This window comes from Eucalyptus grandis, chromosome 6 (genome assembly GCF_016545825.1).
Source record: "Eucalyptus grandis isolate ANBG69807.140 chromosome 6, ASM1654582v1, whole genome shotgun sequence".
Taxonomy (NCBI): Eukaryota; Viridiplantae; Streptophyta; class Magnoliopsida; order Myrtales; family Myrtaceae; genus Eucalyptus; species Eucalyptus grandis.
The window spans coordinates 14141373-14167835 of NC_052617.1; the positions used below are offsets into that span (position 1 = coordinate 14141373).

General features: G+C 41.6%; 4 protein-coding genes across 9 annotated transcripts; all 4 read right to left on the bottom strand.

The window, feature by feature from the left end:
• Positions 1-523: 523 nt before the first annotated feature.
• Positions 524-3329, bottom strand: LOC104448524 (UBP1-associated protein 2C). Of its 2 annotated transcripts, none has more exons than XM_010062370.3 (2): positions 1833-3329; positions 524-898 (listed from the first exon to the last, which is right to left on the bottom strand). In XM_010062370.3, exon 1 carries the CDS (start codon positions 3205-3207, stop codon positions 1834-1836), a length of 1374 nt encoding a protein of 457 aa, XP_010060672.2. In that variant the 5' UTR covers positions 3208-3329; the 3' UTR covers positions 524-898; position 1833. The 2 variants fall into 2 exon arrangements, with proteins under 2 accessions (XP_010060672.2, XP_010060673.2); XM_010062371.3 differs by lacking the exon at positions 524-898 and adding an exon at positions 911-1050.
• Positions 3330-10289: 6960 nt separating this feature from the next.
• LOC104451062 (multiple organellar RNA editing factor 8, chloroplastic/mitochondrial-like) lies at positions 10290-12380 on the bottom strand. The gene is made up of 4 exons (XM_018875491.2): positions 11977-12380; positions 11288-11385; positions 11146-11211; positions 10290-10576 (listed from the first exon to the last, which is right to left on the bottom strand). Exons 1-4 carry the CDS (start codon positions 12378-12380, stop codon positions 10290-10292), a joined length of 855 nt encoding a protein of 284 aa, XP_018731036.2.
• Positions 12381-14320: 1940 nt separating this feature from the next.
• LOC104448525 (multiple organellar RNA editing factor 8, chloroplastic/mitochondrial) lies at positions 14321-17559 on the bottom strand. 5 transcript variants are annotated; one of them, XR_005552228.1, is made up of 5 exons: positions 17076-17559; positions 16277-16374; positions 16135-16200; positions 14682-15554; positions 14321-14578 (listed from the first exon to the last, which is right to left on the bottom strand). XR_005552228.1 is itself a non-coding variant. In XM_010062374.3 (5 exons), exons 1-4 carry the CDS (start codon positions 17486-17488, stop codon positions 14776-14778), a joined length of 1356 nt encoding a protein of 451 aa, XP_010060676.2. In that variant the 5' UTR covers positions 17489-17559; the 3' UTR covers positions 14321-14578; positions 14754-14775. The 5 variants fall into 5 exon arrangements, 3 of the variants coding, with proteins under 3 accessions (XP_010060676.2, XP_010060675.2, XP_039171693.1); XR_005552227.1 differs by having other exon boundaries at positions 14321-14589; XM_010062374.3 differs by having other exon boundaries at positions 14754-15554.
• A 3725-nt stretch (positions 17560-21284) lies between these two features.
• Positions 21285-26224, bottom strand: LOC104448526 (cold-responsive protein kinase 1). The gene is made up of 7 exons (XM_010062378.3): positions 25549-26224; positions 25018-25170; positions 24536-24651; positions 24214-24424; positions 23896-24133; positions 22734-22884; positions 21285-21946 (listed from the first exon to the last, which is right to left on the bottom strand). Exons 1-7 carry the CDS (start codon positions 25619-25621, stop codon positions 21548-21550), a joined length of 1341 nt encoding a protein of 446 aa, XP_010060680.2. The 5' UTR covers positions 25622-26224; the 3' UTR covers positions 21285-21547.
• Positions 26225-26463: the final 239 nt, after the last annotated feature.

Sequence of the window (26463 nt, forward strand, 5' to 3'; positions counted from 1 at the left end):
CTTCCAAAAGCAACAACAATTTATAAAAAAGTTTTGGAAAACATATGCATCACGGTTCCCATCCAAAAAAAAGGCACCAGTCATGACGATTATAGAAACAGACTTGCAGAAGCAAAAGTCTGCCACAGCAACTATCCATTGTAATTTGTATAGCTGCCACAATCCAAGGGGCGACGAGATCAGTTGGATGGAAGTGAAATGATTAAGCAGGGAGTTCAGGGATAGAGAAAGCCGTTTCCTTGAAGTTGGGCACGGAACAGAGTACTTAATAGTTTATTTTCCAAATATTGTGTTCAAGAAACCACTATCTGAACCCAACCCAGAACTCCAAAAATCAAATTGTGTCTATGCAAAAGCAAGGAAGAGACAAGGCCAGAAATCGAACAAGAAAAAGCCAACCATCCCCACCCACTGTAAAACCAGGATTCTCTAATATACCTAAGTCAAAGAGGGGGGGAAAAACTTTTGGGATTCTTTCTTACCCTTCAAACTTGAATCATCACATGGAAAGACATCACCAAAGTAAGCAAACCAAATAACATCCTTGCAACCATCACCAATAAAAAACGATTCCAAAATCCATACGGGGTATATAATTGTAAAGGCAGCAATCATGAAAATGAGTACAAAAAACCTTTCACTAAACATCAACACTTCTGCTAGTAAACGCCTACATTCAAGGAAAGAGCTCAGATATTACAGAAGCTTCCAAAATATCAAATCTAATCTGAAGATGCTTTAGCTAACAGGGGTCAGATCCACATCATTAAGGAGAAGATGAGTCAAGAAGAGCCCGCAAAAGCACAGCTAATGCATTCATCAAACCAGAGAAATATTGTTTGCATTCAGTCAATCACTTGAATGATAATAGCATCTGCCCCAACAAGCTGTCATACACCTGAATAAAATATCGATCACAACTCAATACATCATTTCACAACCACGAACCATAAACTTCAAGTTAAAATACATAAGGACGCTGTGATCAAATACAAATTCAATAACTCCAGAAAAATAACTAAGGATGCTTCTATCTACCAGTCTTGTCCACTGCACAGTGGTGTCAGATGAAACTTCAATACTTTAGTATGAAAACTCATGGTAATAACATACAAAATGATTGAAAGACAACACATGTTTGCTTAAAGACTTCAGTGAATCAGGGCTTCAGAGATGCTTATGCACACATAAATCCAATCCCCAATCCATACTAATTAATTAAACCATTTTATTTATTGCCTTAGGGGTGTCCATGTATCCAGTACAGGTCTTGAAGAGGAAAATCCATAGAGCAATCAGATGCTTTGGTACTAATACAAAGAATTCTTCTTAGTACATGCATGCAGAAAGAAATCTGCAGGATGTGCAAATATCAAAAAGGATGACACTTTAAGAGCCCGCAAGCAAAGTACCCTCCATATGCATGACAAACCATGCAAATGTATCGCACCCAGATAGCCCACCCAGATAGCCAACTGCCTTAGCGCAAGACTAAAATTAAAAAAGAATGCCTACATTGAAAAGACAACAATTGACTCTGAAAAGTGACAAAAGACATCATCATGCCAATTGGACAGTTATCTGAAGCCATACCACATGCGTCACTACAAATCAATGTAAGATGGAAAACCAAAAGATAGACAAGACTCAAAAATAGCACTCCAGATCAACCACTAAATTCATAGAAACAAAAGCATTAAGGCATTCAACAGCCAACTGCTAAACAAAACTTTCCTCTACAGACAAACGAAAACTAACTTGCAAGGAAACAGCTGCAATCAAAGTTCGTGACCGCGTGACAAAGAAAAAGTGCAGATAAAGTATAACATTACCTTAATAATAAGGAGGGGGATATATTCCTCCCTGGGGAACCCTTGGCACAGGAGAGGTTCCCGTTGGTGGCTGAGTCTGACTTGGATAAGCAGATGATGATGACAATCCATAGTTCCCCCCTTCTGGATACCCACCTGAAGGCCGATACAGAGATGATCCGGTGGCAGCACCTCCAAAACCTGAAGCCACACCACCTAGTCCACCAGCAGCACCACCCAAACCTCCGCCACCAAAAGCCCCAGCAGACCCAAGTCCGCCAAGAGAACCACCCATCCCTCCATAGCCTGCAGACCCATGCCCACCATAACCACTATATGGACCACCTAGTCCAGTACCATAACCACCAACGCCGCTGAGGGATGAAGGAGGCTGATTCGTCATAGAAGTCGCATTAGGGCCACCCATCGAAGCCGAATTCATCAGACCCACCGATGGTTGACCTGAATACCCACCATAACCTCCAACTGAACTCGGACCATACTGACCCGGAACAGACCCCGGATAGGAAGGTACACCACCCATTCCCATTCCATCAACTGGGCGATCCCCATGCCCACCAGGTGCACCAGGACCTCCCATAGGCCCCCCGCCAGGTTTCTTCTTCCCATCAATCGCCAATTTACAGTTTAACTGTCTACCATCAATCGTCTTCACCGGTTCCACCAACGCAGCCTGGGCTCCCTCCATCGTCTTGTAGACAAACAGAGCGAACCCCCTCGACTTCCCAGTGAGCTTATCAAACCCCAGTGGGCCCTCCTCAATCTCACCATACACAGAGAAATGAGACAAAAGCTTATCCGAGGGCATATCATTCGGCACATTACCTACATAAATCTTCCTATTGGATACATCCACGGGATTCGAATTCGACCCGGAATTACCGGCGGCGGCGAGCTGGGTAACCGCGACACGGCCATCAATCTTCTTGCTCGGCTCCCGCAGAGCACGGAGCGCGCCGTCCACGTGCTTAAACGTGACGAACCCATAACCCTTGCTCTTGCCCGTGGCCTTGTCGAGGACCACGACGGCCTCCTCGATCTCCCCGTACACGGAGAACAGCGAGCGGAGCCCCTCGGTGGTGGTCTCCCACCCGAGGCCGCGCACGAACAGCTTCCGCTGCGTGGCGTCGCCGTCGGCCACGGCGCGGGCGGCGTAGAGCACGTCGGGGTGGTTGATGAGGGCGTCCTGGAGGAGGTCGAGGAGCTGCTCCCTGGTGAAGGTCTCGACCATCTTGCGGGCCTCGAGGGGGGCGAGCGCGAGGGCGGCGTCCGCTTGCTCCCCCGCCGGCGGCGGCGGCGCGAACCCGTTGTTGCCGTCCTCGATCTTGCGCTTCTTGGAGAGGTCCACCGCGAAAGGGCCGGCGAAGGTGTCCATGGATTGCGCGCCGGACGGAGGAAAGGGAGTCGGGAGGGGAGGGATTTCTGGCTGTTAAACCCTAACGCGACGGCGAAGCGAAGGAGAAGATACGGGGCGGAGTTCAGATTCGGGGGAGGGGAGTTTCCGGGATGGCCCGCACGCGGTCGTCTATTTGTAGAGACGCTCTCCAAGTTGGGCCGGGTTCGCGCTTGTCTTGGGTAAGGGCTTTCAAATTGGGCTGGGCTGGGCTTGACTGGGCTCGGCTCGGCTTACATTCTTACCCTGAAACTTGATCCAGTGGATCGGAATGCATCGTGACCGTCGATTCAATTGGATTCTGGCGCCGCGATTCGCTAATGGAGGAATTGGTTTGATCGTGTCGCGTTGATTCAATTATTGAGAGCAACTTAGGGATGGCAAGAGGGAAAATTGGATGAATAAAGCGATGGATTAAAATTACGATATTAATGATTATGTCTGATTGTGGTTGAGGAGTTCGAGAAAGTTACATGCTTATTCCTTTATTTCAAAAGAGAATTGTCCAAAATTAATTAAACTTATTGCATGACGATTAATTTAATTTTAAACATTTTAATTAAGTCAAATTAGTTACAAAATTTTTGGCGGTTTACTAATTAGTCCTAAACCTTTTAATGAATTGCAAATGTAGTGATTTTGACTATTTTTTTTTATTGAAAATCACTAATATAGACAATTTTTAATTTAAAAAATCCAAACTATTTTACTTTTTTTTCATTTTTCTTTTCTCTTCTAAATTTTTACTTTTTTAATTTTTCTTTTCTTTTCTTTTCTTCTTTTAATGTGTTGGCTAGGCCAATGGAGGATTGACGACCCTCGTCGACCCTTGGGCAAAGGGTTGCTATGGTTTGCAAGGTCATCACGACACTTGCCTAGGGGTAGGCAAGGGTCACTAGCCATCTCGGCCAATGGCCAACAACCTTGCCAACAGTGAAGATAAAAAGAGAAAAAGAAAATAATAAATTGTCCATATTAACACTAGTCACACCACGTAGAAAGGTTAATGATGACTAGACCGCCACGTTGGCAATTTCCAACAAAAATTAATCGAAAGGACTACATACATAAAAAAAAAAAAAAAGATTAGTACTAAATTAGTACAAACAAAAGATTTTGGACTCAATTGGCGAATTTTTAGAAAGGCTTGAGATTGAATTAGCCAAATACAATAGGTTTATAGCTTTTAAGACAATTTTCCCTTTACTTGGATATGAAAAATGTGAAAATAAAAAAGTTGGTATTTGAAAAAAGTTGTGTATTAGTAAAAGAAAGTGAGCTTACAGATCAAATCAATGTGTAACTTTTTTTTGACATGTGATAAAACACTAGGGCGGTCATTTCATGAGTCAAGACATAGAATCATCATTCATTTCATGTGGTGGAATGCTCACTTGTAGATTGGGTTACTGATTTTGCACAACAAAGCAGTATGAATGAAACTAGAATAGATATGACAATTCCACTTTGGGCCTAAGTCAGATTGTATTTCGATCTAATTGTTTATTTTATGAGATGACAATTGTATCATATTTTTCATGAGAAAAATGTCAAAGAAGTCCTAAATCATTATTTGATAGCTAATTCCATCCAAAGCATTTCAATTGTGCCAAACTTTATGACAATTTGCCAATTTAGTCCTAGAGTGCCAATTTAGTCTTCAACATTTTAATGATTTACCAATTTAAACCTAAACTTTTTGATAATTTATCAATATAGTTTTTTTCTGCCAATTATCGAAATAATACATTTATGATTAAATTGGCAAAATTTCAAAAGGTTTAAGACAAAGTTATGTAAGGTTTACGACTAAATTGGTAAATCGTCAAAAGATTTAAAATTAAATTAGTATAATTGAAAATTTTAGAATTGAATTAACCGTCGTACGATAAGTTTATAACTTTTTAGTCAAGTGTCCCTATTTTTACATTCCACGTGATTCAGAAGAGAGAGCCCGTGGGGACGTCATTTGCAGAATATATAGCTCCTCACAAGCAACTGAGGATCACTCTCAAGGTTCACTCTTCATCGGTCGCGCGTACGTTTGGAAATAGGCCCAACGACAACGACAACGACACAGGCACGAAAGCTTGCAATTGCTCATGGGAATGGTCTCCATTAGCCTCCCAACTTTGAAATGAAGGGAGAGGGATGGAAACATCCGTTGCTGTCCTCGTCCTTGTCAAGGCATGAATTTGAATAAATTGTAGTCTTCATCAATCATCATAAGCACCCAGGACAAAAAAAAATTAACTGAATCAACTTGTCTGGACCAGCAAAAAAAAGTACGACCCTCCAAAATTACAAGGGATTCACCTACCTGGACAGTAATCCACGGATCAAATGCGTAAACCATTAGATTACGTGGGATTCATGAAGAGTTAGATGATATAATTGACCAATCATATTACTTATCGAGTTTAGGCAAGTATTTGCCCCATGTGATGAAGAGCTAAACAATTAAAGACTACAATTGAACAAATTATATTACTTTTTGAGTTTTGGCAAGCGTTTGCCCTCATTACATATTGGAAAACATATTACAGACTTTGATTCTTCCATTCTGATGGAACCGGAATAGATCCCCTTATCCATTAATATACTATTTGATTTGCACGAAGACACTGCTATGAAGACACTGCAGACGCATTTTCTAACACATAAACCACCTCACGACAAGGGAAGCCTTACATGTATGTAAGCTTTCCACCTTATTGTCAAAAGACAGAAACGGCGCATGAGCTCTCTTACTTGTTTTCCTACGGTTTGCCCTTGGTGTTCACTTCCAAGTTGGAACAGCATGCGAGCAAGCGAAACTTGTTCCGCAACCCCAAAACAACCTTCTCCTTCTCATCAACTTGAGAGAAAGCACTCACCACAGGCAAGCCATCGACGGCCAATCCCTCCGCCTTCCCTTCCTGTCCGTCCTCTTGGACCGCCTAGCCGACCTCCATGTTGGAGCAGCAGAGCCAGATGCAGCCCTTGCGCTTCCTCCTCATCCTCTTTCTGGTCGACTTCATGGCATTCTTCGCATCAGCGAGCTCGTAGCCCTTTTCGCCGATCCCCATTTGGCGATGTGCTCTCTGATGTGCGCAAGAGACGAGAGAAATGCTTATTTATGAAGTCCGAGGAGCAGATGAGAAGGAAGAGCCGCCCAAGGGAGGCCTATTAACCATTCAAAAACTTCTGCTGGGTTGGTAGAGGTCAACACCTTAATAGCTAAGGGTGCGGCAATTTTCTGTGTTCTAACGTCGGTGTCGCTTGGTAGGAGACGCAAGGAAAGTCACCAGCGCTGGCCAATCCCGGTGATTCGGGTCATTGTTAATTGAGTTTCTCGATTACGTCGGATTTTTGTCTATTGTTGCCTATGGACGGGAATGCAGATGACTGTAAAAGTAAAATATATATATTACAGTGCGAGTACCGTCAATTAAAGGTTCCGAGAATGGTAACAAGGTAGAGGGATTTAAAGGTGCTGGGAAGGGTAAATTCGCAGGAAAGGTAAAAGACGAATGGAAATACGCAAAAGATCATGTGTTCATGTGGTCGATTGTGCAGGACATTTTAGCGTAGGCATCTTGAGGAAACGACGGCTTCTGACTACGCATTTCCGATGAAAGATACTGGGGCTTTCAACGAGTGATTTTTTATGGCTTGAAATGTTCCTGTTGGTGAAAAATAGAATATGTTGAGGTTTCCGCTCAGCTAACAAGATCCTGCTATACTCTCTTCCTCTGTTTATCAATGGCGTCAAGGGACAGCTGCACGCTGTCATGGGATTTTGGCACTAGTGTAAGCTATCCTGTCCTGGTCAGCTCTTATTTCTTTTATTTGTATTTGATTGTTTCATTCGTGTGATTTATTTCTCTTCTAGGAAAAGCTTTCACCTGAATATATTTTTACTGGAATAACTACTCTGGCTAACACGTTTTGATGTTCTGTGTATGCAAGAAAATCCTCCATTCTCGTCTCTTCATATCTGTATTAGTAAAAAACTTTTATTTGCAGCCTACGCCAATTTCTGCCACCGCGTCGCCACCACCCCGTCCGACTACTCCTTCGTGACGAAATCGACATCGTCTTCGCTCAACGATCCAAACCCCAACTGGTCAAACCGTCCCCCGAAGGAGACGATACTTCTCGACGGTTGTGACTTCGAGCACTGGCTCGTGGTGATGGAGAAGCCCGAGGGCGATCCTACTAGGGATGAGATCATCGATAGTTATATTAAGACTCTCGTTCAACTACAAGGACACAGGCACGGAAGCTTGCAATTGCTCATGGGAATGGTCTCTACTAGCCTCCCAACTTTGAGAGAGAGGGAAAGGAATGGAAACATCCGTTGCTGTCCTCGTCGTTGTCAAGGCATGAATTTGAATAAATTGGAGTCTTCATCAATTATCACAACAAGCACCCAGAGAAAAGAAAATAAAATTACCCTAATCAACTTGTCTGGACCAGCGAAAGAAGTATATGACCCTCCAAAATTACAAGGGATTCACCTGCCTAAATAGTAATCCACGGATCAGATGCACACGTGGGGTTCACATGATGAAGAGTTAGACCATCAAAGATTGTAATTGACCAATCACATTACTTATCAAATTTAGGCAAGCATTTGCCCCATGTGATGAAAAGCCAAACGATCAAAAACTACAATTGACCAATTATATTACCTATCGAGTTTTGACAAGCGACTGCTCTCATTACATCTAGGGAAACATATTACAGACTTTGATTCTTCCATTTCGATGGAATCGGAATAGATCCCCTTATTCATTACTATACTACTTGATTTGTATGAAGACACTGCAGACGCATTATCTAACATATGGCGCACATAAACCACTTCACAACAACGGAAGCCTTGCATGTATGTAGGCTTTCACCTTATTATCAAAAGACAGAAACAGCGCACGAGCTTTCTCACTCGTTATCTAACGGTTTGCCCTTGGTGTTCACTTCGAAGCTGGAACAGCACGCGAGCAAGCAAGACCTGTTCCCCAAAACGCCCTTCTCCTTCTTATCAACGTGAGGGAAAGCACTCACCACCGGCAAGCCGTCGACGGTCAATCCCTCCGCCTTCCCTTCCCGTCCGTCCTCTGGGACCGCCGAGCCCACCTCCATGCTGGAGCAGCAGAGCCAGATGCAGTTCTTGCGCTTCCTCCTCATCCGCTTTCTGGTCGACTTCTTGCCATCCTTCCCATCGACGAGCTCGTAGCCCTTTTCGCCGATCCCCATTGGCGATAAGCTCTCTCTGGTGCGGGTAAAGTCCAAGGGATGAGAGCAAATGCTTATTTATGAACTCCGTGTAGCAGGTGAGAAGGAAGAGCTGACCAGGGGAAACTTGTCAACCACTCAAAAACTTCCCGTGGGCTCGTAGAGGTCAACACCTTAATAGCTAAGGTTGCGGCAATTTTCTGTGTTCTAACGTCGGTGTCACGCGTTCGGAAACGCAAGGAAATTCACCAGCGCTGGCCAATCCCGGCGATTCGGGTCATTGTCAATTGAGTATCTTAATTACAGTGCGAGTGCCGTCAATTAAAGGTTCCGAGAATGGTAAAGAAGTAGAGGGATTTAACGGTGCTGAGAAGGGTAAATTTGCAGGAAAGATAAAAGACGAAGGGAAATGTGCAAAAGGTCAATGTGTTTCTTGTCGTTGATTGATGATTCACACGCAGATTACAACGCGGTCGTTTTTATCCGACAATGAGCGGTTATTAGCACTATCTATAATTATTGATTATCAATTATACTTACCGAGATTCTAGACACGATCATCTATCATCTACCGTGATTATCGACAAGAAGTTACGATTGTCACGATTTTCGAGATCACAAGCATAACTACCTAACAATTCGTATCTGACAGATGTGTTGGCAATCCTATGTTTCTCTTAATAACGTTGTTTCGATACTTAGCAAGTTCTATAATCGTGAGGTATCGATGATTTTATCAATCGATTTCCTTCAAATTGTTGACCGGTGAAGAGTGCCATCGACAACAACCACTGCACTAATCTCACCATCTTGTTGTGTTGAGATCCCGCACGGTCAATGAGCTTGTAGCTCGCCAATTGTTTCGTTCACCGATGACTATTGCATTGACCAAAGACTGTAATTGACCAATCGTATTACGGATCGAGTTTATGCTTTATTTGCTGCTCTTACACTTCCAATTGCATTTATTTTGTCTGGATTGGTGCATGAGTCTAAAATCGGGTTACTCAATGCAAGGGAGATTGCGGAACCGTAACCCCAAGACTCCGAGACTAGTAACTTATTCTATCTAATTTCCTTGACTTCAACAACTGATCGATGCATATCAGTCATCAATTGTTGTTTGGTCAACACAAATATTGGAAAGCAAGTTTCAGCTACCGAAATTTCGAGACTCCGAGACTAGTAATTTATTTAATCTAATTTAGTGCCTATAGTTTTCACTTATCTTGAACAAGAACTTGGACAACTCAAAATCTAAATCACCTTCGAAGCAAAATAAACAAGAATAAACATGAACAACTTCCATTTTCAAGAAAACAGCAAACTAGCTTGATAAAAAGAAAATGAAGTTCCAGAAACTCATCAACATCTGAAAGATCAAATTAAAAGCTCAAACAAATTAAGTTTCAGTTAAGATATATATTAACCGATCAAATCACATTTGGTTGTGTAGTGGCATTCGAGCAAAGTTGCTTGGTGGGGGCATCAATTGTTGTTTGGTCAACATCTAATCGATGCATTGATTGTTGTTTGGTCAACATGAATGTTGGAAAGCATGTTTCAACTATCGAAATTCCGAGACTCCAAGACTGGTAATTTATTTAATCTAATTTAATGCCTGAGTCTTCACTTATCTTGAAAGAACTTGGACAACTCAAAATCTAAATCATCTTCAAAGCAAAATAAGTAAGAATAAACATTAACAACTTTCATTTTCAAGAAAACAACAAAACTAGCTTGATAAAAAGAAAATGAAGTTCTAGAGACTCATCAATACCTGAAAGATGAAATTAAAAACTCAGACAAATTAAGTTTCAGTTAAGATATATTAACCGATCAAATCACATTTGGTTGTGTAGAGGCATTCGAGCAAAGTTGCTTGGTGGGGGCATTCCACCGCCCATATTCGGTGGGGGCATGTTGCCTTGAGGCGGAGGATTCTGCATCCCTTGGTTTGGCATGTCCCTAGCTTGGAAATCTCTATTCTGCATATTCTCCCTCCTCCTGTCAAAGTTCCTTGATCTATTGACATAACGGGGTCTAATAGGAATACGTGCATTATTTCTCATCCATTCTTCATGGTACTTGGGGTCATAAGGAACTGCTTGCCCATTAATAAAAGGTTCACCTGACAATATGCACAAAAAAAAAAAAGAGTACATTCCATAAAAGATTGAATGGAAGAGAGATGCAAATTTCACGATGGAATATACCAAATTCCATTCGATTTGAGACTATGATATATGGCTTCTAATGAACAGTAAATCCAAAAAAGTAAAATAGAATAAAGATATGTCTTGATTGAGCAGCTGCAGTGCATAAGAAGATGATAATAATTACCTACAGTAACCAAAGGAATGACATGGAGCGATTACCTGTCACAAGACTAACTAGGCCTCATGCCGTTACATAAACTCATGACTCGTTCATATGGTAACCATGAAGGTGAAACATGACATTTTTGTCCATCCCTAACTGAACTTTTTCTCTTTCTAAACATGTTTTAATTAAGCAAACTTTTTAAAGAGCAATACCTATCCAAATCAGTCAAGAGCAAAACCGAAGCATCACAATTGCCTCATCATGAGGTCAACAAAGCAGCGAAATCAAAACTTTAGCGGCAGTTTTCATAAATAAAAGGATGTAATCTACAGGATGCAAAAGCCACCGCATAATTAGAAGATCAAGCTTCCATACCCCCATAATCCTTATTCTTAACATCCAGGTATGAATCAGGAAGAACCCATCGAACTCTGGGCAGTTCTGTGTAACAAAACAGAACTCATTAGCACCACTTCCCAAAAAGAGAAACAAAAGAAAACCAAAGAAGAAGATTTACCCTTAAGTTTGTAAGAAAGCTCTTCAGATACAAGGGCTCCAAATGCGAAGTAGTGCCTTGTTGAAACTGAGTAGACCTTCATTCTGGCCTCTTCTTCACTGTAATAGCAAGTTAAAAATCATGGTTAGACAAAATACAAGGGACAGCAATAAATAAAGATGATCGATGACAACAGGCAAGGACTGTAACTTCGAGAACCATTAGAAAAAAAAAATTGAGACACGAGCCAAACTTTTGCTTCTATATCCGCCAAGATATTATTCATAAGCATCCTCATAGTTACTTTAATACTAGCGATGATATTGTACTGAAGACCAATACCAAGAAGTGCTCACTTCACATGAAAGGGAAATATGAACATATGGCAAAATGAAAGAAAAAAGTAATAACCCCGATCATCCCTACATGTCAAAACCAATTCTAGATCAAAGCACAGCATCAATCTTGCCACATAAAGTGGCAATAAAGAATCGCCTTTGAGATCAAACACTTGATAGAGACAGCATAATAATCACCGCAAAAGAAAGATTACGATCTGATTGAGAGTTTACTTAAACCAGAGCCGAGAGACCAAAAAATTAATAAATTATTCATTATTCTTGGCCAGAACCCAAAAATATATATATATCCACAGCAAGCCTTTGCGTCATCGTATGTTTATGATAAGACCACAAACTCAATCCACTGACCTGCCTACAACCTGCGCGAGCGTCTTAATATAACTATGGATGATCTCATCCCTAATAGGATCGCCCTCGGGCTTCTCCATCACCACGAGCCAGTGCTCGAAGTCGCAACCGTCGAGAAGTATCGTCTCCTTCGAGGGACGGTTTGACCAGTTGGGGTTCGGATCGTTGAGCGAAGACGAGGTCGACCTCGTCCGGAAGGAGCGGGCGGACGGGGCGGCAGCAACCGCCGCGGACGCCGAGGAGAGGGGGCGGAGGCGGTGGCGGAGGAGGGAGGAGAGAGGGGAGCGAGGCGCGGAGGCGGCGGGAGCGGAGGAGAAGGAGAGGGAGCGCGAGAGGAGGGAGGCGAGGGATTGCCGAGGCTTGGAGGAGAGCAGGAGGGAGCGGGTGAAGAGCTGAGTCGCCATGGTAGGGGTTTTGGATGCACTCTAAAACCCTGAAGAAGATGACTGATATATATATAAACTCCGTTCGTAGGTTCTACGGTAAATAATTTATAAAGAAACGTTTTTCAAATTTTTTGGAATTCGTTTTTTATTTAGAAAAAATCTTTTAAATCAAGGAAAAATATTTTCACTGATCTCCTCCCCATGCCTAGGAACCCTCACTTCCTACTCCCCCTCCTTTTTTCCTTTCAAGTTCATATCATTTTTTCAGCCTCAAGTTTCGCCCGATCATACATAATATAACTGAATTATCAAAACAAAAAGCCTTGAACTTGATGCCCGCGCTCATTGATCTAGCAAGTGGTGAGCCTGAGCTCACCGAAGGTGGGCAAGCCTCGACGCTAGCCTTTGGCTGGTCGCCGGCCATCGCCATGCCGCCCAAGAAGAAGAAGAGGAAAACAAAAACAAAAAAATGAAAAAAATAATTTAATAATTCAATAATTGATTTTAGAAAATAATGACAATTCGATTTTAAAAAATAAAATAAATGAAAATGAGTGTATAGATGAAAAGATTTTTCTTATCCAATAACGAGAAATATTTTTCATTTTATTTTCAGGTTTCATCAAAATACTAAAAAATAATTATATTCTTCTTTAAAATGGCTTCTTGAAAACACCACATTTTTCGCGAAACAAATAGGGCCGAAAATCGCAAGATCTCTTCGAGAGATTTTATGTCGAGGGATCCCTAAATAACCCCAGGTCATGAGGTATTCAAAATTACATGGGCTTCACTTTGCCTGAATGAAAATCCATGGATCATATGCGCAATCTTTCGACATTTAGATTATGAGGTATTCTCGTGACAAGGCTGAAACAATCGGAGATTTTAATCGAACAATTCTGTCACGGATCGAGTTTATGCAAGTATATGCTCCTATTACATTTAAGGAAAAAAAATTACAGGCCACGGCGCATATACACCGCCTCACCATAACAGAAGCCTTACGTATGTACCAAGTTTTCACCTTATTGTCTGGAAGACAAAAACATATTCAGCCCCTTTTGTTCGCTACAAAGCTGGAACAGCACATAAGCGTGCAACTCTTCTTCTCCAGCGCCGAGTTCTCTCCTCGTTCGTCCTCTTGGACCACCCAACCCAGCTCCACAATGGAGAAGCAGAGCCAGAGGCAGCTCCGGCGCTTGCTCCTCATCTTCTTTATTATCGACATCTGGGCATCTTTCGCAGCGGCGAGCTCATAGCCTTTTTGGCCGATCCCCATTGGCTATGTGCTTTCTAGCGTGAGCAAGTGTTATAGATCTAGAGCAGCGCTTATCTACGATCTATGTCGCGCAGATGAGAAGGGAGAGTTGACCAAGGAAAACTCGTTTACCGCTCAAGAACTTCTCATGTCACGGTTGAAGTTAATATCTGAATAGCCAAGGCTGCAGCAATCCTTTGTGCTTCATGCCGGCGTTGCCCGTCCGGAAGGCAAAGAATGTCATTGCACTGGCCGATCCGCAGTGATTGGGTTATTGTCAATTGAGTTTTGCAGTTATTGCCATGTAGTCAATAGATATTATAAGGTCATCCTAAGCCGAGAAAATTAACTATTAATCGATGCATATAATCGCATTGTGAATGGTGATTTCTTGTAAGGCACAGTGCAATTCCCAATCGGTAAAGGCACCCTCATATAATTGGTGAAGTCAAGGAAGAAAATTGAGGCCACTAACTAGAATTTGGCCATACAATGCAGGACATGCTTCGGCTCTCTTATCTCCTCTAGGCCCTACATACACTGCCCTCCTTCTAGGTGAATATATGTCATCCGATCGGATCAAGAAAATCTAAATATACACATCATCCTCTCTGTTCCGTTCTAAGGCCTTGTTATGTACCTCTTCTGACAAGAAACACACACTTCCTTTGTATGCAAGAGCAAGAGAATTGGAATATTTGAGAACCACACAGAGGAAAACTGATAGCTTAACAAAAAAATACAACAGTATCAAGGGCTGTGTCTCCCACGAAACGAATACAGCCATTGAAAGTAAAAAGTCACTGAGAATCCGAGCAATGAGAAGAAGTTACATAGAAGATATCATGAGATGAAAAGTTATCCAGATATACTCAATTGCAAAAGTGCAATGTAGACACCTCCTGACCATAGCCATCTCTTAGTTTCTCGATGCTACCTCGTTGATTACACCATTCTGCAATGTCCCTAGCATTGAGTAGGCAGCGATATTAGACTCATGCACCAATCCAGACAAAATAGATGCAACTGGAAATTTAAGAGCAGCAAATAAAGCATACATCAGGCAGGTCCATTCATTTTAGCTATACATCAAATCTCATGACGTTCCACTCTAGACCAACATTCTACACCTAATAAGTATTTCCATCCCTGCTAGGAGTGTAGTTCTCGCTCTGATAGTTTGGCATATTCCCAGCATCTCTTTGAGGCGCAGTATTGGACCATCCTTGAGTCTGTGAAAAACCTCCCACATTCTGAGCAGCCCCCATGTCTCGCGGTGGCATTCCACCCATTTGGGGGGGCATTCCTCCCATGTTGTTCTGGGGTCGCATTCCCCCATGTTCTGGTGCGGCATTCCGCCCATGTTCTGGTGAGGCATCCCGCCCATGTTGTTTGGCGGCATTCCCCCTGGTTACGTGGAGGCATCCCACCATAGTTGCTTGGGGGCATCCCGCCTTGGTTGTGTGGGGGCATTCCGCCTTGGTTGTGTGGAGGCATTCCACCTTGGTTGTGTGGGGGCATTCCACCTTGGTTGTGTGGGGGCATTCCACCTTGGTTGTGTGGAGGCATTCCACCTTGGTTGTGTGGAGGCATTCCGCCAAAGTTGGTCGGTGGGGGCATTCCACCGCCCATATTCGGTGGGGGCATTCCACCGCCCATATTCGGTGGGGGCATTCCACCACCCATATTCGGTGGGGGCATGTTGCCTTGAGGCGGAGGATTCTGCATCCCTTGGTTTGGCATGTCCCTGGCTTGGAAATCTCTATTCTGCATATTCTCCCTCCTCCTGTCAAAGTTCCTTGATCTGTCGAAATTACGGGGTCGATCATTATTGCGCCTGTTCCTCTCATTAGCTCTAGCATTATTTCTCACCCATTCTTCATGGTACTTGGGGTCATAAGGAACTGCTTGCCCATTAATAAAAGGTTCACCTGACATATGCAAAAAAAAAAATACATTAGATAAGAGATTGCACGAAAGAGAGACAAGAATTTCAAGATGGGTTGATTGAGCTGTGATACCAAATTCGATTCATTGATTTGAGACTGTGATATATGGCTTCTAATGAACAATAAGTCCAAAAAAGTAAAATAGAATAAAGCTATGTCTTGATTGAGCTGCTGCAGTGCATGGGCAGATGATAATAATTACCTACAGTAACCAAAGGAATGACATGGAACGATTACCTATTGCAAGACTAATTAGGCCTCATGCTGCTACATAAACTCATGACTCTTTCATATGGTAACCATGAAGGTGAAACATGACATTTTTGTCCATCCCTAAGCTAAACTTTTCTCTTTCTAAACACGTTTCCATCAAGCAAACTTTATTTAAGCGCAATATCTATCCAAATCAGTCAAGAACAAAACCGAAGTACAGCACAATTGCCTCATGATGAGGTCAACAAAGCAGCGAAATCAAAACTTTAGCAACAGTTTTCATAAATAAAAGGATGTAATCTACAGGATGCAAAAGCCATCGCATAATTAGAAGATCAAGCTTCCATACCCCCATAATCCTTATTCTTGACATCCAGGTATGAATCAGGAAGAACCCATCGAACTCTGGGCAGTTCTGTGTAACAAAACAGAACTCATTAGCACCACTTCCCAAAAAGAGAAGCAAAAGAAAACCAATCAAGAAGATTTACCCTTAAGTTTGTAAGAAAGCTCTTCAGATACAAGGGCTCCAAATGCAAAGTAGTGCCTTGTTGAAACTGAGTAGATCTTCATTCTGGCTTCTTCTTCACTGTAATAGCGAGTTCAAAATTATGGCTAGACAAAATAGAAGGGACAGCAATAAATCAAGATGATCAATGACTACTGGGAACCATTCGTAAAAAAATTCGCACACAAGCCAAAATTTTGCTTCTGTGTAGCATTCATAGCATCCTCATAGTTACTTTCATGCTAGCTATGATATTGTAGTGAAGACCAATATCAAGAAGTGCTCACTTCACATGAAAGGGAAATATGCCGCATCTGGCAATGAAAGAAAAAAAGTAATAAACCCAATCATCCCTACATGTCAAAACCACTTCTAAATCAAAACACAGCATCAATCTTGCCACATAAAGTGGCAATAAAGAATGGCCTTTGAGCTCAAACACTTAATAGAGACAGCATAACAATCACTGCAAAAGAAAGACTACAATCTGATTGAGAGTTCACTTAAACCAGAGCAAAGAGACTAAAAAATTATAAATTATTTATTATTCTTGGCCAGAACGAGAAAAAAGTTATTCACAGCAAGCCTTGTGTCATCGTATCTTTATGATACTCATTTGTGAAAGACGGAACGGCTTAAAGAATTCACTCATTTCACCCTTCACCCCCCAGCCATAGGTAATTCTAAATAAATCATCAAGAATCTGAAAAATGACCGATAAACAATAGCTCAACAGAGCATAAGCGATCCTGGCAAACAGACCACGAACTCAATCTACTGACCTTCCGACAATCTGCGCGAGCGTCTTAATGTAGCTATCGATGATGTCATCTCTAGTAGGATCACCCTCGGGCTTCTCCATCACCACGAGCCAGTGCTCGAAGTCGCAACCATCGAGAAGTATCGTCTCCTTCGGGGGCCGGTTCGACCAGTTGGGGTTCGGGTCGTTGAGCGAGGACGAGGTCGTCCTCGTCGCGAAGGAGCGGATGGACGGGGCGGCGGCGGCGGCGCGGCGGCCGAACTCGGCGGAGGCCGCGGAGAGGGGGCGGAGGCCGTGGCGGAGGAGGGAGGAGAGGCGAGGCGCGGAGGCGGCGGGAGCGGAGGAGAAGGAGAGGGAGCGCGAGAGGAGGGAGGCGAGGGATTGCCGAGGCTTGGAGGAGAGCAGGAGGGAGCGCGTGAAGAGCTGAGTCGCCATGGCTAGGGTTTTGGATGCGCTCTAAAACCCCTGAAGGAGATGACCGACCGAGAGAAGCTGAGAATCGCAGGGTCTCTCTTCGAGAGGGGATTTTATGTCGAGGGATCCGCAAATAGCCCCAGGTTATCGTGGAAATTACAAATGTGGCATTTTCAGGTTTTCTATTTATTATCGGCCCAAGGGCCCAAAGGCCCAGAAGCCCAAAATGAAGAATTGGGCCCGGACCCATTATTGTAGGCATGATGTGAATTAACTAAATCGAATTGACCAATACCAACATTTTGTTAACATGGAACTGGTAACGGTCGTTAGCGTTGATCACTCTTTGCCGCCCTTTTTGTCAATCAAAATGTTGATCCGACATGAATAGGTAGTTTTTCACTTATACAGATATGAAGAGACGAGATTGGAGGAGTGGCAATTCTCGTCGAGACATGAATTTGTTAAGAAACCCTAAATAGTCTAAATTCAATGGAACATGAACAAGATTAGTTATCAGCTGCCATTGAGAGCCTTCGAATATGTATGTGCTTGATTAAAAAGGGAGTAATTCTTTCCACTAGGAATCTGGGCAGTTTATAAGCTTAATGTTAAATTGAAATTACAAGCTAAAGCCGTCACTCTTAAATGTAATTATCTAAGAAGAAATGAGACCCTTCTAAGTATTTTTGAATTTTCTTGTAATACTCTAGAATATTCCTAGAAGATGCCTTAGAAATTAGAATATCCTCTAGAATGTTTTTAGGGACAAGCAATATGGTAAATATACATAAAGTAATATATCTCTACCGTTAGATCAAATAGGCAATTTACGATTGTGATTTCAGTTGTACTTGTCTATATAGGAGACTTCTCCCTCTATTTATATCATGTCAAAAGTAATTTTTATTCTGAACTTCTTATCCCTATGAGTGTGAGTAGAAAAAAAAAATTTTGATGGGATGTCGGATGTCACCCATAGGCGATCCTATCATACCACATTGCAACACATGATTTGCAATGTGGTATGATAGGATCGCCTCCAAAACAAACTAGTAGAGCACATGATCCGCAATGGTATGATAGGATTGCCTACAAAACAAACTAGTAGAGGATGGCCCTCTTTGTTTAACGTTCCGAGTAAAGGAAATAGGATCACCTATAAAACAAACTAGTAGAGGACTAGTAGAGGACCGCACTCTTTGTTTAACGTTCGAAGCAAAATAAAGGACCACCCTTTACCATCGCCCTCTTGTTTAACATTCAATCAGTCGCCCTCTTATTTAATATTTCAATAAGTCGTTTAATGTTTCGATAAGTCATTTAACATTCTGATAAGGATAATCACTGTAAAACAAACTATTAACGTTCTAATAAGGATAATCACTATACAAAACAATCACCCTCCAGCTTTTTCATTGCAAGATCCTGACAATTGTAGTTCCTCTCTTTAGCTCAAGCATTACCTCTTACCCTAAGAGGTTGACTACAATACATATACATATAAATATACATACATATATATATATGTATATATATGTATATGACATGAACCAGAGATCAAGAATTTCTTATTTCGTATTTGATTTGGTTCTCATAAATAATTGTAAATATATGTAATAATATATAGAGGGGTAATTCATACCTCCTATATTCTATTCCCCTTACTTTAAATAAAAATTATTGAATGAACCCACCAGTCAAAGAAACCGCGTGTAAAATGAAAAAATGCTTAATGTATTATTGTCATTCTATTTCATTGATAACGTTTTTTGGTTTTTTGAAAAAAAAATTGGATCCGTTAATTTGAAACATTCTATGTTGAATATTCATAATTCATTCCAATGACAATTGTTCAGTCTATCTGATAGAGGGAATTTTTTATTTTTTTTTTATGATTTTCTTTTTCAATATGAAATGAAAGAAAAAGAGCCTAGATCTTCCTTTACATCAACTTTGGATATACCAAATTTGCTTGATTGATTTTAGATTGTGATATATGACTTCTAATTAATAGTAATGTCAGTATTGATCAATTTGTTTTAGTTAATCAAGATCTTTTCTCTTTTTTAGTTATTTTGATTGTGGCAACCATCATGATTGTCAAGACACAATAAGGTACTATGATAGTGGCCTCTTCGAGGGATCCTGGCTCGTCCAACTCAACCACGTGAACAAGAAAGACTTCCTTCAACGAGCCGTTGCTACTAGAGCCTTGGCTTGTTACCCATAACAGGGGTTGCTAATCGTCCATCCAAAATCGAATTGCTTTTTTGGAATATCAAGAAACTGGAAAGGCTTCACGGGGATCTAGCTGGCTGGGCCTCTACCCAAACTTTTCCTGGTGGTTAGAGCCTTTTAAGGACCTACTCAGGTCCAAAAAAGCATCTTTCTTCTTGAGAAGCCTAAGAGCTTCTATTGGATAAAACTAAATGTTTTAGTTAACTCATGAATTAACCAAAACAAATTAACTGATCATAATGCCCATTCTCTCGTTAGCTCAAGCATTCTTTCCAACCCATTCTTCGTGGTACTCAAGGTCATAAGGAACCGCTTGCCTGTCAAGAACAATTTCGCCTGAAAAATGTAGAAAAATGTAGAAAAATACATTATGATATGGACAAGAGAACGCAAGGCTAGAATTTCATAATTGGATATATCAAATTTGCTTAATTGATTTGAGACTTGCTTTTAATGAACAGTAAGTCCACAAAAGTAAAGCTAGGCATTGATTGTGCTGCTGCAATGCAAGGGCAAATTATAATAATGCATATATTAACCAAAGGATTGACATGGAATGATGATTACCTCTCCATCCGGCTTGGTTTCAAGTTGGAACCGAGCCGATTGGTCCTAGGATTGAGAACTAGACCGAACTACCAATCCAATTCGGTTCCGGTTCGGTTCAATGGAACCGATCACTTTTTTTTCATTACTCTTTTTCCCATTACTTTTTTTCTCACTACTTGGAACCGGACCAAGAAAGTGTTTAGTTCCAATTTTACTAAAATTTTTGAAGAAATAATTTTAAAAAGTATATATATATATATACACACACAGTTGATCTGCTTCGGTACTGGATTGCCCAAATATCAATTTCATATTTAGGAACCGAAAACTAGACCGACACTCCTAAAAATCAAACCAAATTAGCCGATCCGGTCAGATCCATACGATTCTCAATTTGAGTGATTCATCTTGTAGATCTCTACATACCACTACAAAAGCTCATCAATCGTTTATATGATAATCAAGAAGGTGAAACATGACATTTTTATCCATCTCTAAGCCAAATTTAGCTAGATTTGTAGTTGGAACTAACTTTTCTCTTTCTAAACACGTTTCCATTAAGCAAACTTATCTGCTTATGATGAAACCAAGAACGGGTCTCAACCTACCCTGTTCATTTCAAGGTTTCATCGACAATCATAATAGCACGGACAAACGAGTCGCGAGAACAAAAGCCCTAGCAAACAGATAAGACCACAAGCTTAAATCACTCACCTTCCAACAACCTGCACAAGCGCCAAAGGTAGTGTAAACGACAGTTGGAGAGAGCGGACATTATTGATTGTTCAATAAATGGAAATCAAAGGTAGTAATCAAAAAGCCTCTTGTATAAATAGGGAAACTGTCTCCCTAATATGTATCATCCAACAATTGAGTAATAAAAACATTCCTAGAGTTGCTCTTTCTCTCTATACAATTCGAGTGAAATCGATCCATTTGAGAAAGACTTGGCTTAGGCGACGTAATGATCCAATTCATGGAAAAGGCTTGGCTTAGGCGACTTAACGATCCAAATAGCTCGTCGAGATCATAAAGCATGTTTGTACTTCACAAAGAATAGTCAGATCATATATTCAGGACAGTCAGAAAAATTTTGGATGGTAATCATCATACAACTCGGCTTGGAGAACCAAACAAAAAATGAAAAGAATTTGAAAAGGATTTACATGGTCGGAGAATTCTCGCATCAGCAAAATGAAAATGACGTCACTTTGGAGTGTGCTATTCGAACTCCATGAAAGATCTATATGGTCTAACGATCGGGATGTTATCATATCCTCGTGGCCATTCTCAGTTACTCCGGTCATATATCGAATTGAAGGTCATTGTAGCATATGAAGTGGTTATGTCTCCTGAAGAGTCAGACGTGTTACACAGCCTTGCGGTGCCTGCTGAGTCAGACGTGTCGCCAATGTTCGGCTTGTCCGCTGTGCTTGTATGGCCGAGGTCAACTTTAATGCCCATGAACTCCGAAAGCAACCCTGGTCTTGAAATCTTCTCCGCATTAACATCTATCTCCCCAGTTAGCATTTTGACCACAGTCGTCATGGTCGGCCGTAGCTTTGGCATGTCCTGTGTGCAGAGAAGACCCACCTTCAAGTATTTACAGACCTCCTCAACGTCACAGTCACCGTCCAGTGATGCATCCGCCAACTGCGCCAACTCTCCCCTTTCATGCAGTTTCCACGCCTGAAGCAATAGCAGAAACATGTAATTGATCAGATCTCTCAATTGCATTTTATCCTCCATGGATTATTGCATTAAAGGGGAAAAGAGAGAGTACTTTATGGGACAACAGTGGCAATGGGGTAGCGAGAAAGAAACTATTGGATCCATTCCCTAGCCTGGCGCCTAATTTTGCTAAATCTCGAGGAATAATATCTCAAATTGGATCTAACGAAGCAATCAGGAAAGCTTGAAGAACAGCCAAAATTTGTAGCACCCCTCTTGCTGCATATCATGTGAAATGAAGCAGCACTAATAAATTAGTCGTGCAGCAAACTCCAATTTTATTATCTAATTCCTATTTTGAAGCTACGCAGTTGATACAGGCACCATCTATTGTTTCAGTAGAGGCACAAACATGCTAGTGGTTATCTATTTCTAGCCTAACATTGGCAGATGAGCAAGTCGTGGGACTCAGCAATCCAGAAAAGGCATCCATAAGAGACTTGAACTTGAATCAGTTGACCTAATCATTCTCCCTCAGCATAATGCAGACACATCCGCACCCAAAAACACACGCATTCCCAAAAAAGAGGTCAACAGAGAATCTGAGCTGCTATGCTAACTTCACCGGAATGGCAACTTCAAATCTAAGGTTCCCTTGGGAGAAATTTAATTTCGGTAAGGGTGCAGTGACTTTGCAGCTCAACACAAGATGGACTTATAATAAGCGCGTGCTCTGTTGTGGCAAGCAAAGAAGCTTATCTCTGAACCATACTACTGATAGAGAGGTAAAAAAAAAACTACATACTTTTTCAAGAAGATAACGCTCTTCAGCTGGTAACTTTCTGTTTGTGTTGCTTCTCCCACTGACAATTTCCGTGACTAAAACACCAAAACTATAGACATCTGCTTTTCTATTCAAGTGACCTCGTATGGCATACTCGGGTGCCAGATAACCTCTGCATAAACCATGTGAAAACACTCATAAGCTTCCCATTATAGATATTTACAGAAAAGGATAAAGGCAATTACAGTTTTGAATAACATGAATATCATGAAAATTCGACAAAGCATAGAAATGTTTAAGAAACTGCTCTGGACTGACGGGTTTGACCAAGTGACCATTGCTGGGCCAGTTAGACATGAAAATACTGTACTGGGCCAAAAACTGGTCAGAATTGGATGCGTATGTGGTTCTGTAACCAGTACAGTTTTGGAAAACATTGGTCTGCCTGGATTAATTTCAATTACTAGATGTTTCCAAAAGTCTTACAGTTCAGTGAGATGCCTAAAACAATGTTATGCCTGACTCATGAGGGCGTGGCAACAACATAATGCTGTTCTATCAAGTTATCGTAGCAGAATGGGGACAGTGCTTCTGCACAAAGGAGAGGATGCAATAACAAGTGTTCTGCGCAAGTCCAAGAGGAAGGTTATGGCCACAGAGGATCTCAATTAAAGGAGGAGAAAAATAAAGACCAGTCCTCCCACCTTGCCAGGTAAAAGGAAAGGTAGGACATTCAAAGGCAGAGAACTAGCTCCCCACTATTAATCAGAAAAATCATCTCATACTTTAAAGATTATTGGTAACCAAGCAGGAAAAGTAGAAAGATAAAAGTCCATAGATTGTTGCACATGGATTATGAATTGTCTTTACACAGGAAAGAATTACAGTGGCGTATGCTAACTTCACCTTTTGTGAAACAAGCCCAAGTTGTAACTTTTTATATGCATCTGGTTTTAACCATGAGCTGGGACCTAATTGGTACATCGAGCCTCTAAAAACGTAAGAACAAGCTGCGAGCAAGTTTTACTTCCCTTCCTATGGGGAAACAAAAGCAAATGAAGTACGGTTTTCCATCATCACGTGCAATATGTGTTCATTGCCAGTCAAGCTAATACAGTTCATTATCAGTTTGCAGGATAAGATGAACGTGACTAACAAGAAGAGGGGAAGATCATAGACTTACGCTGTTCCTGCGACACGTGTGCTCACATGAGTCATGTTTGGAGGGAAAAGCTTAGCAAGACCAAAATCCGAAATCTTGGGCTTGAGGTATCTATCAAGGAGGACATTACTTGCTTTAATATCTCTGTGGACAATATGCGGTTGAACTTCCTCGTGAAGGTATGCGAGCCCTTTTGCAATGCCAACACAAATTTCACGTCTTGCATGCCAATTGAATTGGATGCTACTGTGGCCTCCACCTAAATGTGTAGAATGACCGATCATTTACTGGGAAGACTCAGGTTAACTTAACATTTTTAACGAATAGAAGTCAACTGACCTAAAAGTGTTTGTGCAAGGCTGTTATTCTCAAGATACCCATATACCAAAATTCTCTGCTTTCCATCCACGCAACAGCCATATAACTTGACCAAATTGTCGTGTTCTATGTCTGCGATTACTTTTATCTCATTCAAGAACTCCCGCACTCCCTGTCGTGACTCAGAGGACAATACCTTTATAGCAACTAAGGTACCGTCTTTAAGAGTTCCCTGTGTGTTTAAACAAAATTACGGCAAGGAATCAGCATCTCAACTCTCAATGTTGGGAATAAGTGACAGACAAATACTCCACCGAAAGATCGAATCCAAATGAGCAATCACCTTGTAAACAGATCCAAAACCTCCCTCTCCAACTTTATTGTCTGGACTAAAGCCTTCAGTTGCCACACGCAACTCTTTATATGTGTACATTTTAATGTTTTGGATGGATGAAACATCTGGACATTCAAATAAAAAGGAATTCAAATTCGGAGAGGTCAGACATGCAAATAATACGCAGGAACCAAATAAGCTGAAATGCTGACTCCATCATTCTACGAGGGCCGACAATCCACCAAATTCAGAATAGACAGAGTTTTAGTTACCATACAGAAAAAATTGTCAAATAGATGTTCACTAGGAGAAACAAATCTTAGTAACCAAAGGACAGAGCAACCACTGATAACATCTCATTATTTCACTTGGACTGTCTAAAATATTAAAGGCTTCTACACCAACTCAATCAAAAGAGGAGCTTTGAGGTACTGATGTACCGATTGTCAATTTGAAAGCTGCAAACAGAGAGTAACGCATGGAGTCATTACCTTCATCGAGTTCTACATTACTTTGATCTGGTCTTCTAGCTGGGGTAGCGTTCCTCTTTTGAAAAATGAAGAAAAGCACTTCATAACCAGATAGCTGTAGTTGCACCAAACTTAGCCCGAGGTCTATCCACAACAGCAAGATGAAATTAGCCACTACAATGGAGAGAAGAAGAAAACTCAATCCCCAGAGAGAAATAAGCATGTTTACAACTAAACAACAATGAAGAAATTCCCAACATTATAATAATGATCACCACTGAACTTTAACTTTATCTACGTATAGGTTTTACTTACATGATTTGTTTCCTTCCATCACTTGCCCAACTAGAATAGATAGACAGCTAAAGGCAAGAAAGCTACTTTTGTGGGAATAATTTCAACCTGCAGTTTCGCTAGGAGAAAACCGATGCCCTACTAATTCTTTGTGGAATATACGGACGTTTGTGGATATCGAATGGTAAATTGTACCTTAGGTGAGGAATCTAGATATTTAAACACCGTTTTCAACTCAAAATGCCAAACGCTTTGCACCTTTATCATAGCCCTCTTTCTCAAAAAAGGGACGAAAACAGGGCGTCTCAGCAGCAAACTGGCACTTCACCATTGAATTGCATTCACAAAATGATCTAATAATATCCAGATCATTCCAGCGGCTTTGGCAGAACTTTAGACATTAGCTCTTCAAGTTCAAACACAAACAGAAGATGGAAAAGACTAGACGGCCAAGAAAGATCCAGGTATCCTGGTCCCCAAAAAGAAGCAAACGAAAAGAAAGTTCCTTGTACGTAATACACCACGCGCAAATCAAGTTCATCCGAACAAATGAGTATCATTCCCATTTTTTGTTTCATTCACTCCATAGCTTATTGCCCTTATCGTTAAATTGCTTCAAGCTGGATACCAGAAATGTTCTGGGCCCGAGCGAACAAATCCCAGAGCCGGCAGCCCAGAACCCATCCGAGTTTTCCGTTTTCCAATCATCACTCGTCCCCGCTCCGGACGAACCAATCGAATCACATGACACACGACCACAACACAAGCGACTGATCTTCCCCCCGAAACGCACGAGAGAACCCCAAACCCAACTGCTTCCCCAGCAAAACAACGACGCCGCCCCAACTGGGTAAAACCAAAACCAAAACCAACCAACCCCATCGCGCAAACGCCAACTTCCCTTTTCACGGTCGCGAATTACGTTAAAACCAAGACGGACAAGCGATGCGCAAGCGAAGAGACTCACCCGGGTCAACGCAGGAAGCAAGAACGGAGCTCGTTTCAGAGAGAGAAACAGAGAGAGAGAGAGAGAGAGAGAGCAGGCGGCGGATAGAGAAGTGACGAGATCTTTGCTCCCAGCTAAAAGGACCCTTCTCGGTATTGGATGGAGCGGCAAAGTCAGTCCCACCTACGGCTTTTTGGGAAGAAGAAGAAGAAGAAGACGGAGGAGGA